This window comes from Marmota flaviventris, chromosome 8 (genome assembly GCF_047511675.1).
Source record: "Marmota flaviventris isolate mMarFla1 chromosome 8, mMarFla1.hap1, whole genome shotgun sequence".
In the NCBI taxonomy this organism is placed as follows: Eukaryota; Metazoa; Chordata; class Mammalia; order Rodentia; family Sciuridae; genus Marmota; species Marmota flaviventris.
Genome location: NC_092505.1, coordinates 5,314,102 through 5,328,716, shown reverse-complemented (window position 1 = coordinate 5,328,716; position 14,615 = coordinate 5,314,102). Strand labels below are relative to the sequence as shown.

Below are 14,615 nucleotides of genomic sequence, written 5' to 3'. Positions count from 1 at the left end.
GCTCAGCCACGCCTTCGTACCGCCCGTGCACGTAGCCACGCCCCCTGTACCGCCCACGCGCACCACTTAGTACCCGCTGGCAGCGGAAGCCCCGAGCGTTTTCCTTCCACTGCCTTAACCACGCGGGGAGACCGAGAGTCTGGAGGACGGCGGGCTAGAGGGGCAGGAAGTGAGCCCGTCGGCGGAGCCCGCGGAGGGTCTCCGGTCACACAGGTAACGGTTCCGTCCTCTGCGGGAAGTGCTTCAGCAAGATCCTGGCCCGCATGCTTTTCCTTCCTCCAGGGCCTTCTCCTTCCCCTCCAGTAAGAGCGGTGGAGTGAAACGGCTTACTGAGCTCTGCTCCACACCTGGTCGCCCCAGCGGGCAGCGGCGAGGAGGCCCGGGACAGCGGGCAGGAAGAAATACAGTGCTTCGTGGTGTTGTAGAAATGTGACCTTTACTCTGGCTTAGGAATTCGCATTCAAAAGCTGATGACTGTCAAACCGACCTAAAAAACATTTTATGAGAATGCAAAAATAGTTTTTAAAACTTGGCCTCCTATTTTTTTCATCTTAAATAGCCTTTCACTGTTAGGTATTGAATTGGTTCTTTATTAGCTTGTGCTGGAAGACAAAGCTCACAGAGCACTGTTCCAAGCGAGAGAAAAGGGGACAACTCTTGGCTGAATCCATTACTACAATGAAACGCAAAAGACAGATCCTGGATTTAGTTGTGTTGAAATGGATGTCACTGCCTGCATCTTGGAACTTTTTCAGTGAATAGTCACAATGGTGATACATTGGGGGAGTCTTTTGAGATTGGCCCAAAATATCTCCAAGTTGCCAGAAACATCTTAAGATGTGGGAAAACAAAAAGATCACTTACATAAAATGTCTACAGCAATTTTACACATCAAGGGGGAAATAAAATATGTGAACACTTAAGAGTAAACAGACCAAGCTGCTAGCCGCAAGCTTAGGAAACCTTGGGTATCATCTATGAGAAAGAATATACAAGATTACCAATATAACATTTTAAAACATGAGGACTCCTGCATTAGTCGGTCTAGTATGAGTGAATTGCAGATAAAAAGGTTGTTTGGGCATCACTTTCTTAGTCCTTTTGTTAAGTAATTGTCATTTTACAAGTAAGATATTCAACTTGATTTTTCATCATTTGATATTACATTATGAAGAAATCTTTTCTGACAATCTGACTAAAGTTATTATAGAATAATGATAACACATTTGGCTATGATTTAAATTCTGCATACATCTCAAAGTTTTACAAGAATGTTAAGTTTCAAACAAATGCTTATTTCATGCAATTACAATAAACAGACCAAGCACTTATAAAAAGGCAAATATATGTTTAAATTAAATACTAAATTGGAAAAGGAATTCCATTATGAAAGGATGACCATACAATCTCAGATACTGACAAAAACCAGAGAAGATTACAAACTCAAAACTTAATTCTCACATTTGAATTGTTAAAAATTTTGCATAATAGTCTTCACTAAGACTTAAATATTTTCATTTTATGGCACTTTTTGAGGATATAATATACCAAATAAGAAATTTGAAATTAATGTAAATTTTGGACTGGGAAATAAGTTTTAACATTTCATTAAAGCTCAAAAGTTAAATCCCATGCACCTAAAAATAGCAGTTTATTAGGCATTCTTCCCTTTCTCACTATTTTAAATAACAAGATTTTGGAGCTCAGTATTTAAAATTAAAGTATACTAGAAAAAGAACAAAGGACACATTGTAGGTTAGAATATTCTGGCTTACACTGAAAAACCCAAAGCCTTTTTAAAAACAGACATGCAGCCACAAATTTCTCAAGTAATCTAAACACTCTGTCGATCTGTATAACCAAATAAATAAAATAAGCATTAGTCTTAAAAATAGAAACTCCTAGATTTCTACATTTTACTTTTTTCAATTACACATGCAAATTATATACTGATATTCACAGATATTTTTAAATGAGAAAACAACATCTAAGTTAAAAAGATTTGACAGTACATTCATTTAATCCAGTGATCAAATACCTATTAATAAATTAAGCCCCATTACAAATAAAATTTTTGTAGTACCATGATCAGATTTTCTAATCCTAGCAAAGGCCACAAAGATATAAGCCAGACATGCTGCCATAAAAGTTTGTGATGAGATTGTAATAAGTTTTCCCATTGTTCAACTTCCAACTCTTAAGTTGCTGAGGATAAAGGTGATATTTCACTCTATAATCTAAAAATATGACTGCTTTGATCTTAAGCTCTACTATTTTCTGATTAAAACCAAGCCTGCCTCTTAATTTTTGCTGCTACATGAAACAAGGAAAAGTGATAGTCACTTCAGAGCTTTCATAGAAAAATATATATTCCCTGAATTAGTCATACCAAGTGGTCATCATTCAGTATGAATCCCAAAGTTTTAAACAAAATAAGACATCAATGGATTTCCTCTATCTGCCTATTTCCAACGCTGCTTCAGAACTCCAGCATTAAATCCCCTTCTGCAACTTTTGTTTTTGACCTTTGGATGTGAAATTTAGGAATTAGATCTAGTTGAAGTTTTTGCTTCACTCAAAAGACAAATAGGCTCACCAGCACTTTACTTTGAAAATGAACCTCTATATTTTTCCAGTTTCAGTAATGACACCATAATCATGGTGGCCAGAATTTTTATATTCAAATGAAAAAAAAAATCTTAAAATTAGCGTCAGGTTGAGGTGTTGAAAAATTTATTTTCCATCCTTCCTACATATCCTGTCCACTTCCCATTTTCTTCCTTCAAGGAGTCAGGTTTTAAGGACCTTGTTCTCTGTTAAGGAGCCTCACTCTTAAGGCAGGCCCATTGCCTTTTCTTTCCACCTCTCAAACTACAGACTCCACAATCTGCTTCCTCATCAGACCCCCCTGTATAATGTGTTAGTTCAAGGGCTGGCTGGAAGGAAACCTTCCTCCCACTCCGCCCACTGGAGTATGGCTTTTAGGAAATTCCTCAAAAGATGCCAAGAAGGGATTAGCTTTAGGGCTTAGAGCAGAATGCAACTGCCGGCTTCAGGGAGGCCCCTGCTTGTTTTCAGATACCACTTCTACATTCTCAGTCACTATTGTGCTTTTTCTTTCCAAGATCTGAACCGCCTAAAAAAAATCACTTTGCTATTAGTATCTTCTAGCTCTTTTTCACTTTCAGAATTTATGGTTGTATCATCCTCTTTATAAACATTCAGTAACTTTTTCTTAGCCGCAGCAGAAGCATTTCGATGGGGCAGTTTTCTGCTACTCTTCCTAATCCAGATATTTTCTGGTCCTGAAATCGTTTCCTTTAGATTACTCATTATCTTTATTTTATTTGCAGCAACAGTAGCACATCTGCGGGGAACTTTCTCAGGTACCATTTTTGCTTTCAGAGTTTCACTAGGCATTTGCACTGCATCCTTCTGATTATGCATACATGTTCGCATTTTTGTTTGGGGTTCTCTGTCTCTAGGAACAGATTCTGAAAAATGAGTGAAAGGTCATGTAAATGCAAAAATCTTGTAACACAAGATTTTACTACTACATTCCTCAACACTTACGTTCCTAAACAATGAATTTTAAGACTTCCAATTTTGACAAATATAACTTTATATTTTCCTTCTCTGCATCTAAGGAGACTGTCAATACAATAGCAGACTTGCAAGAGGTTAATAATACATTTAGCATCATAAAGCCACTCACATAAAAACCCTCTTTAAAATCCAGATTTAAAAAAATAAGACCATGTGTTTAATTTTTTTTTTTTTGCTATCATTTCTAATTCTCCATTAAACTACTTTAAAATACTCAATAGAAATAATTTCCCTAGAATCTAAACAAGAAAAGCCGTCGTAACTATATATATGACAGCAACACATCAGTTCTGTGGTCAAGGTCCTTAAGGTTCTCCTTGCAGATCAGAATTTACTCCAAAAATTGTTAAAATTGGTAAATGGTGGATGAAAAAAATCTTACACTAATTTTATGTAACTGAAGTGTGGCTTTAACCCTAGATTTTTCAAATATTGCAACATTTTACATAGCTGGAATTAAATCTTCAGTAATTCAAATATTTTCTGACCTAGATATGTTCCAGAAGGTTATGATAAAGATCCTAAAAATAATTACATACATATAATTGCTTTAAGGAACTTACCAGTGCAGGGTGCTATGAAACCTCACCAAGTTTAAGGGACAGTGGAAGGCTTCCTTTTTGAGGAAATGCTATTATAAACGAGCTATAACTTGTGAAGGAATTGGCCATACCCCAAAAAAGCCAAGCTCCCTGGAGAGGGCAGCCCCTCACCCAGACCCCAGAGGTGTGCAGAGGGTGGCTGCAGATCGTATTTGCTACTCCACACATAGCAAACTGAGGTGAGCTCAAATCTTATTTTTGCTGGGGTCTCAAATTTTGATTTCTCATACTTTAAAAACTAGTCTAATATTTTTCTAGGGCATTAGTGTTCCTTTGGCATATCTTATGTGAATCTGATATTAGCCTCTGAATTTTAGGCCTTATATGTTGGCAAGCTAGTGAAGTTTCCAGGCCTTGAGCAGTCAATAAGGACAGGCTTTAAATCACTAAAATAACACAACTATCTTACACCCACAAAACTTCTGTAAGGCTCTACGGTATTTTTCTCTTCACTACTAAGTCTAGAAAATAAGAGCTGTTTGGTCAGGTAATATCAAGTAACACTATTATTCTGTAGAAGTGAATACTACCTACCAACTTCCTTAGTTTTTCCTCTTATGGAGACATTTGCCCTCATGTCAACAAGCTGAAGAAAGGGCAGATGAGTACAGGTAAAATCTTTTGCTCTGAATTGCCATGTTCCCATAGCAAACATCATGAGGAACAGGCCCTTTGCCCTTACAGCAAAAATGCTTCCATTTACTGTGTGTGAAATGGGTCTTACTATTGTGCTTTCTCTAAGACCCTGAGGAGTTCTCCCACATTGGGTTTAGAGATATTTCACTCACAGCAACCTTGAGACAGACAGACAGACAGACACACACACACACACACACACACACTCACTCACTCATCCCTTTTACTCATGAAATGAGTGGTTCTCATGCTTTTTCAGTGTAATTTCATTTTTAAAGACAGCATGTTTTGTTCAGTGTAAGGCCCCAGGCACCTAAATGGCCTGTTAGCAGGTAGTCGACATTCTCTGAACAAGCATGCCATTCTCACCGCCTCTAGGTGACTCTGCAGGAAAATAAAGTGCAGTGTTTTCAACCTTTGAGCAACTTTTAGAAATGTCTAGATTATGAACTGTTGTTATTCCAGTAAATCAACCCTATATTCAAAATGAATTCTTAACGTAAGCATCAGTTAAATGCTACAATGTAAACGGGCCATAAAAGGTTTAAAATATGTATAGCAAAATTCAGGTGAAATGTGTAGTTTAACAGGATAAAGATGTACTAATGTCACTCAACTACCTGCACCCATTTGCATGTTGACAACTGGCTTATTGGTTCATTCCCAACAATATATTCAGTTAAATAGCATAAAATCCTGTTTAAAAAAAAAAAAATTTGGTACCAGGAATTGAACCCAAGGGCACTTAACCACTGAGCCACATCCCCAGACACTCACACCCCTTTTTTAAACTTTAGAGACAGGGCCTCCCTAAGTTGCTTAGGGCCTCACTGAAGTGGGCTTTGAATTTGTGATCCTCCTGCCTCAGCTTCGTGAGCCTCTGGGATTGCAGATCTGCACCACGCTCCCGACTTGCTTTCTTTTTTGACGGGTGATGAAACATCTATACTGACAATTTAGGAACATGATAAATGCTAATTACTTTAATGTTTATTTCATATCCACAAAAGTGAAAAATTTAGATTCTTCAAGGAAAAGCTAAAATTAGTTTTAAAAAAAATACTTGAAGGAAATTTGAACTTGAAATGAAAAACTATGCCAAAGGGTATATAAGGTATGAATTGTATTGTATAAACCAACTACAATTTGATAAAGTTGTAGCTCTAAAGACTGAGATGATAAAATGGGAGTTTCATGAAATAATAAAAACATGAGACAGAAAAGTAACCATGTGAGGAATTTTTCCCCGAAATATACTTGTGTTAATTCTATTACTGAGAATAAAGTGCTTTATTCTCCTTGAGAAAAATATTTTTAGAAATATATACAGAATAATGTAGGCTAAAGAGAAGTCACATTTGTGTTAGGATACAAGCAATTTTTTTTTTTTTTTTTTTTGTGATTGTGCTGGGGATTGAACCCAGAGCCTTGTACATGTGAGGCAAGCACTCTACCAACTGAGCTATATCCTCAGCCCAGGGTACAAGCTTAAAGACTTCTGAGGATGCTGCTTGAACACCCACCCCATTTGTAGCAGTGTCATCTGGCACAAGGCAGTACGACAGGTCCTGCTGCCTGTGTTTTCCTGTCAGTCCCACGTCAGGACTGTCTTGAGTGCCTGAGATCTTGCTGTTCTCCTAATCATGGCTTCCTGTCTGGGGAGGGCCAAAGCACAGTAGTACTGTGAACAGCGTCTGCAGAAGGATCTATGTTTTACCAGGACACTCCTTTCTAAGTGACAATGCTCAGCCTTGTGTTCTAAGATGGTCCTGTGATGAAATGGAGATAGACCTGACAGTCTGATTCAAAACATTAACCTTAGTTTCCACATTTTAAATATTTATGTTCCAATTATGTTTAATCAGATAAAATTGTTTTCATAAGCCCAAAGTGAGTGTTCAAAGATTACTAAAGAAACATTTAAAATGTTTATTCGGAGTTTTGTTTTGGTTGGGTTTCTCTGTTACTGCGACCCAAGGATGAAACTGAACCCAAGGATGCTCAACCACTGAGCCACATCCCCAGGCCTTTTTATTATTTTGAGACAGAGACTCACAAGGTTGCTCAGGTTGGCCTTGAATTTGGCATCTTCCTTCCCCAGCCTCTCAAGTAGCTAGGATTACAGGTATGCACCAACATGCCCTGCCCGATCAGCATTTTCTAATTGGAACATTTAAAACAAATTTGAGGGTGAAAAGCGGGGGTTTAAAAAAAATGCCCGACTCAAAACTATACTCGCCTATTTCCAAATATACTTTTCCACAGCACTGACATTCTCAAAGCAAAACAATGGTAAACCTTTCAGTTCCAATCACGGTTTCCCCCAAGCCAGCCTTGTATCAGAACCAGCTGGAAGTGTGCTTTCTTCTTTGCCCTCTATTTGTAAAGCAATGAAATTACCCAAAACTCAAAGGCAAATAGCATTTACCAATGACCTTCATCCTTTCCATAACACAAGTTTCCAAAGGATGCCGTAAACTCAAGTCTTTTAGACAATGGTTGTGGAAGCAAGTGTTTTCAAACAATTTGTTTCCTAGGAGACGGTTTAATACTGCAATATTAACTTCTACATTATGGCAGTGTCAGGTCCAGGCTCAGAAATAATTCTGTTAATCCGAATGGTTCCTTACCAGTTTAGTCACTGTTAGCGTGCAATTCACTCAATGGGGGCACAGGTACCACACAACCTTCAACTTTACTCACCTCATCACGGATAATTATAGCACATCACAAAGCAGTTTTCTCTCGTTACTCAGAAATAGTTAATTGGTCAACACTAGTCATGACTCCCATAAGATTTGTGGTGGCTACTGTAACTGTAACTATCATCTAAATCTTTTAAACTTTATGTTCAGGTGCCTTATATTTACCTGCTTAACTTTTTAGAATATCTCAATATTTTAAACTACATGTAGGCAGGAGAAACTATCAAAAAGTAAATAACTGTGTTCAGTCCACGTCACTTCCTAAAGCAAAGCAGCAGGGTTGCAAACAAGCCCACACCAAATTCCTCTCAAGCATGGTTCCTCACTCCCCTCAAGTTCCCTTGGCTGAAACCTACAATTTGCAGGTGTGTTTTATCTGCATTAACAAGACAAAATCACCCGTGGACAAAATTGGGGCACAACTTAGTACGAAAGACAAACATAAGCTTCAGGGAAAATTGACTACACTATCTGCAGACCCACTTGGCTTGGAGAGGATTAAAAAAAATAAAATCTACCCGTTTTGTTACTATGGCAGCTACATTTGTTATGCTTTTTACCATTTTAGTGGTCAACTAAAAATTCAACGACTTTAGAATGAATTGCTTTAGATGGATTACTTTAGAACACTACAATCTTATGAGTGAAAATTGAAGATTTGCTTTTTCAATAGGCTTTTATAATAAAATGGGTCAAATTCTGCAGGTGAAGCCAGGCACAGTGGCACACACCTGTAATCCCAGAGCCTGGGGAGGCTCAACTTGGAGGAACCCAACCAAGTTCCAGGCCAGCCAGAGGAAATGAGCAAGGCTCTATCTCAAAAAGGAAAGGGGGAGAGGATGGTGCCCTGGAGGTGTACATTTGGTAAAACACTGTTAGGTTCAATCCTCAGTACAGGGGGGTGGGAGTGGGTTTTTCAGGTAAACTGAGTTGGTGCAGCCCAAGCACTGATCCATACTTAGAACATACTTTAAAAAAAAAAAAAAAAAATCAAAGATCCTTTCAACTTTTAATCACTGATCAGAAAAGGTAATTTCTAAACCATTTATAAGTACCAAAAGTATAAGGAACCAAAGTATAAGGCTGCTTTAGTCCATGATATTAACTCTTCCTTTGGCAGTATGGATTCCCATATAAAAGTTTTAATAAATGATACAGCTTACCTTAAAATTAAAATTTAAAGTATGACCGGGAAGTATACTGAAGCACTGGTAAATAAGTTCAATGAACTACCAGTCTTGTCATACTTGAGAAAGAAGTTGTCTATGGTTACTTACATGCTTAAAGACAATGATGCAGATTTGTAGGATCCAAATATTTTGCCTCCCCGCAACCCACCATCAAATCCAGAAAAACAATCCTTGAAAAGACACCAATTATGAATCTTGATATTTTGATACCAGGTTGACAATATATTAGAAAACAGCTTGTAGATTATGAGCCTAGTAAAAGTCTCCATTTTGAGAATACCCTTGTATCCTTAAGCAGCATTTGCAAGAGCTTTAAATTTCTTAAAATATGAGAAGACAACAGAGCCCTCACCATTATATTCTTTACTCTTCAGTCCTAATTCACAATTTGAGCTACAAGTAGGATTAATATTTACTAATCTAGTTGGATTCTACATTTGTTTCAGATTGCTCCATTTTCTCCCTAGTCTTGACAGTTTATTTGGTTTGGTCCTTAAATTCTCCAATACTAAGATAAGAGACAGACTTTTAAACTCAACGGGTTTCTGCTTTATTATTTCCTGATATCCAACAGCAGTTTAGCAGCATAGTTTAAATAATAATTAGCAAGTTATTCCACAATGTTGTTGTGCTCCATCATACTAGAATAATTGAACTGTAATTTCTATACAAAAATTTGAAAAGTATACCAACTATTGATGGGAAGTATGGAGCTTGTTATTTGTTATAAAAGGGCAAAGCAAAAAGACCATTTTCTAGCCATTCAAAAAAGTCACTTGGAAAAAAAAAAACAGTGGAGTAGAAAGGAAAACAAAAATGTTGCAAGTACCTTTAACAATGCTTTTGCATTCTCCTAATAAACATCTACTTTTTTTCAGTTGACACAAATTCAACTTATACTGACAAAAGATATTAAAATCCTAAGAGTTTTCAATACCAGTAGAGTTAATAAACAGTGTTCTAATTATTCTAGAGAGAAAATAAAAGCTAGAAGAGGGATCAGGAATGTTGTGTGCACCCAGTGTTATCCTAGGTGAAATGTCACCAAGTCTAGAGGGCTTTGTGGTACACTTAATGTCTGGACAGTGCTGCCCTCAGTATTTTCATTGGTTTGTTTCATAACCCCTTTTCCCATTTGTGCTTGTAGGTTTTCAAGTTTGTTTTCCCTAAAACTAAGTCTTTTCCTCCATTTTCTTATTAAAAACCAATTTCCTTTTTTAGGTACAACTCTCTACTATTTGGAAAATATATTTGTCATAATTTTTCATCTTGTGAAATAACTGTAATATCATGCTGAGGATTACTACATTAAACAAAAGATTTAATAAGAGATTTTTCACTTATACAAAAAAAAAAAAAAAAATAGAACGACCACCCTGGGAATTATCTGAAAACGGGATAAATTTTCCTTTTATTCATAAGTTACTACACATTGTCAACACGCCCTTTTGAAATAAGTAGAATATGGGGGGGAACACCTTTAAACCTCACCTTTAAATGTTTGCAATCTTTTTTTTCTTAATATGCTTGGTATAATTAATCTTTCAAAGGAAGTAAAAACCAAACCTGAATACTTCAAAACCCTTTTTTTAAAAAAAATCCATAAATGAATAAAATCGTATAGGCCTTTGGACATACACAACCAGATTTTTAAGTTATTTTTTCACATACACCATCAAATTACTTCAAGTGCAATAATGGAAAGCTACAGCACTTCTTCCTGGACCAGTTCACATTCGCTGTCACCTTTGTCTCTTCCTCAAGAGAAATAAAGACCAATCCTAAACATTAAAGTACATCTGTGCATTAAGTCCCTGCGCATTCTGCATAAAGTAGAAAAAAGTCAAACATGTTCTAGTGCTCAATGTAAACATTTTAACTATTATTTATTAATTTTCCTTAAAGGTACTTAGGAGTGTGTTACGTATTTAAAGTTAACCTTAGGAATAGCACCATAACCAAACACCCCGTAAGAACGCTTTTCTCCTTAAGCCCTTGGATTTACTTCAGAAGTTGAGAAGCCACCATTGTCAACCTCCCTTTTAAAGTCACCAGGTATCATTCTGCCTTTTCTGATAAAACAAAATACTATTAAACCAAAATACTAAATCTATACCCACGGGTCTAACCATTTTGGCCAAAAAGAAAAATTACTTTAACTGACCAGCCATTGAATGATCAGTTAATTCAAAGAACAAAAACAGTTCTATTAATGATGCTGAAACTGTCAATGTATTGTTGTGACAAAAGAATTTATGTACATATGAATATTTCATATTTATTTATGGATCTTTTGGTACCCTTTTGCAGATGATGGTAAACATGGAGTTATAACCCTGAGAACAGATATAAAACAGAGAAGCTTTGGAAGAGTTTAAATAAATGAATGGATCTGATGACTATCACCAGTTCTTAAAGTTAGGGATACAAATGGCATCCCACTACATTTTTCAGGTCAACAAAGAAAATCATCCTGTCTTCTCCTGCACAGTTAACAGGAGCTCTGAAGAAAAGTATTATCCTTTTGGTGACAGAGGTCTCTAAACCAAATGAGAGGCAAATGTTCTCTACTATAGGACAAATATATATAATGTCCAAAATCATCCTTCCCTTGCATCAGATTAGAAAGAAAAATACCTCCTACTATGTCAAATGGAATAGGACAACTAAGAATTAGGAACACTTTAAGAACATTCTCTAATATTGATACCAGAGTCAGATATTTTTCCTGTCTGCCACCTCAAGGAAACATAGAAAAAAAGGATTAATTTTGTCTAAAACCAAACACAATTAGTGCCAATAAGTCATTTAAAAGGTACAATACTGTAACAGACCTTTTAACTACTAAAAATGTAAACCATTTCAGGCACAAACACTCTAGGAATGGTTGCTTACACTGTCTGGAGTAGCATAACCTATCAAGTAAAAGTATTTGGCTTGAAAATAAGTGTACTATGGTATCTGGGATGATGTGATAAAGTTTCAACTTTAAATGCATTCAAAAATCATTTTCTCACAAAACATGACAGTTTCTTATATGTAGACTAGAGGTCACTATAGAGACTTAGTTGCTCCAGAGAAGAACCCACAGGGTGGCACCTAACAGCAGTCAGCTACAACAGAGCTGGAGAACAGCACTTCTGTTCTTACACAGACACCATCTGCAACAGCACTCAGCAAAACTCAGCTCTAAAATTTTAATATAGATGGGGAAATCTCCATAGAACTTAAATACTCTTTCAGCTCTGTACATTGCTAAAGAACATACTTTCCCTAAATCTAAGGCACACAAACTCCTCTATTTCAGAGTAAGATTATGGAAGAGCAAGATTTTGGTTAAATCCCTTACGATGGAAACCAACAGAAGACAAATTACATAACATTTTGTTAGTGCACAATTTAAAAGAAAATGTAATGACTATGCTCTGGCCTTAGAGGTTTAAAATATGCACTCAAAACATTAAAAAATAATTTACCAGCACTTTATAAATTCAAGTTTATAAAATAAAAGTGATTATACTTTCCTTAAAAAGAAAAAAAGACCCAAAAGAATTTAAAAAGAAAACTGGAAACCATTTCAATGAAAATGACCAAATCTGGTATAATGCATTCTACTCAAGTAGCCAGAGAAAGCGAGAAAGGGGGGGGGGGGGGGCGGTGGCGGTGGTAGGTACCTTGCCTACTAATCATGGTTACACTTTCCATGATTATAATGTCAGTATGCACATAATATTTACGAAGAATCTGTAAACATAGGTCATGTGAAATTGTTCTCTACTATAGGACAGGGAATAGAAACTACCACCTCTGGACAAATTCAGAAAATAATTGCATTGACACTTGCTACCATGAAAGTAATGCTCATCGGTTTTGATAACCAGGACGTCTAGTGTTTAACATATTTCAAACTCTTGCTATATGTAGTCAAATACTGTCAAAGTAGATCTGCCCCCAAAATGAAGCATATTTTGGCACCTGTGCTAAATGCTGCTACAAAGACCAGCAAGTGCAAACAAAAATAACAGTCATGATTTAGTCACATTCATAACTTTTCATAGAAAAATATAAATATATTCCCTGAATTGTAAGACAAAAAAAATAATTTCAACAGCCAGCTTTCACCATCAATTCCAGTCCATTTCCTCCTTAAATGAACTGGCTCTCCCTCAAGGTCATAAGGTGCGATCATTGTACTCTAACACATTTTCTAAGCTTTTATCATCATCCCCATCGTGGTATCTCACGGTCCTTCTACCCTGATTTCTCGTTTTTATTTTTGAACGTCGAAGAACTCTTTTAGATTTTGCATAGTCCAAATCCTCCCAGTCATTATCATCCACATTTAACCTAGGGCGTTTGCTTTGTCTTTGCCGTCTTACGGTTTTAGATACGTTAGTTGTAAAAGTTTTACCTTTTCTAACTACTTTTGCTTTTCCTTTCGCTTTCCTCCTTTTGGTTTTTGTATTATCACTACAGTCAACATCTGATTCCGTTAGAGATCCCAGATCTGTCGATTTGGGACTGGTGTCAGGTCTGCACTTTGTACTCCCAGTTGCTTCAACTCTTTTCACATTTTCCAGTTCAGGATGCAGTCTCTTCCTTTTTATTTCTGTCTCTGCTGTTGCTTGTGAATCACGAATCACTTTCGTCTTACTGAAAGGTGCCTTTCCATATGTTCTGAGTCTTCTGCCATTCCATCTGCGTAGCCCATAATTCAATTCTTCTTCAAAATTACTTTCTGTGGTTGCTTTTTGCACAAAAGTTGACTCAGAAGAAAATTTTCTACTGTTCTCACTCCCTGGAACGTGGTTTTTTGAATCCTCTTCTGAAGACCCAACAGAGGAATTCTTTGTCTTAGAAGGTACATTTGTGTTGTGATTATTGATATGACTGTTGTGTTCTGAATTCCAAATGCCTTCAGAGTCCGAGTCTCCATTTAAAGACCGACTAAAGTTTCCTGCACTCCTTTCTGCATCAGGTTCAGATGGCTCACCGTCACAAGCACACTGCTCATTTGGCACTTCACAGTGTACATCTTCCTCACAATCACTCAGTATCTTCCTAGCTGTGGTACAAGCTGGACGAGAGGGTTGTTTCCTTCCCCGTTTGCTTCTGGTGCATACACTTTCTGAACTGATATTTTCTACATTACCCCTGAGCCTGACAGTACTGGTAGCCATAGCCGAAGTACTTCGGGTGATCCTCAGAGAATCTGTTCGGGCTCTGGATGACTTCTTAATCTCCCTTGAGTTGGTCTCCGAATCACTGGAGCAGACCCTTTTCCTGGAAACTTTTCTGCTTTGCCCACTGTCTTGTGGTGCTGAATCTAAAAATTAAAAGAGTATTCATTTAATCTTAGTAAGAGTGAACAATTCTAATATTTGAAACAAATCCAGCATTCTTATTAACTTGGATGGGAGTGTCAGTGAAAGGAATGGCCCATAAATCTTAATACTTTAAAGTGACTTTTTCAGGCTCAGCCCATTCACAAACACAGCAAATCCCATGACCTTGAAACTGCAGTGCAGACTAATACAGACTAAACTCCTGTGAACACTACACAGGTTTCAATCCTACTACCTTAACCTTAGCTTCAGCTGTCTTCTGTTTTTACTTTATCAATCCCCATTCTCTAGGAGTATGATCTTTATATTCAACAGTCATTGTGCTACTATCGCAGTTATTATCTATAAAATGGACAATGATAATAGTACCTACCTCATAAAAGATAGAAGTGCTAAACATTTTTTAGTTTAATATTGAGAAGTTCTTAGGAAAACCTGATAGAAAAACCCAGTAACTTTCTGTTAGTTGCAATCATTACTACTTAACAGTTCAACCAGTCCTACTCCTTTTCTTCCTCCTCTGAAGCTGTC

At 36.9% G+C, this 14,615-nt stretch overlaps 1 protein-coding gene across 3 annotated transcripts in view; it reads right to left on the bottom strand.

Annotated features, from left to right (window-relative positions):
* Window positions 1-169: 169 nt before the first annotated feature.
* Window positions 170-14,615, bottom strand: part of Brwd1 (bromodomain and WD repeat domain containing 1) — a 116,539-nt gene continuing 102,093 nt past the window's right edge. For 2 of the 3 annotated variants that reach the window (XM_071615025.1, XM_071615026.1), the window contains 2 exons: window positions 13,151-14,065; window positions 570-3,494 (listed from right to left, as the gene is read on the bottom strand). In XM_071615025.1, the coding sequence (XP_071471126.1) occupies window positions 3,103-3,494; window positions 13,151-14,065 (1,307 nt within the window). In that variant the 3' untranslated portion in view covers window positions 570-3,102. Of the gene's footprint in view, window positions 488-569; window positions 3,495-13,150; window positions 14,066-14,615 lie in introns of those variants that run through there. The other variant, XM_071615027.1, reaches the window with a different exon arrangement.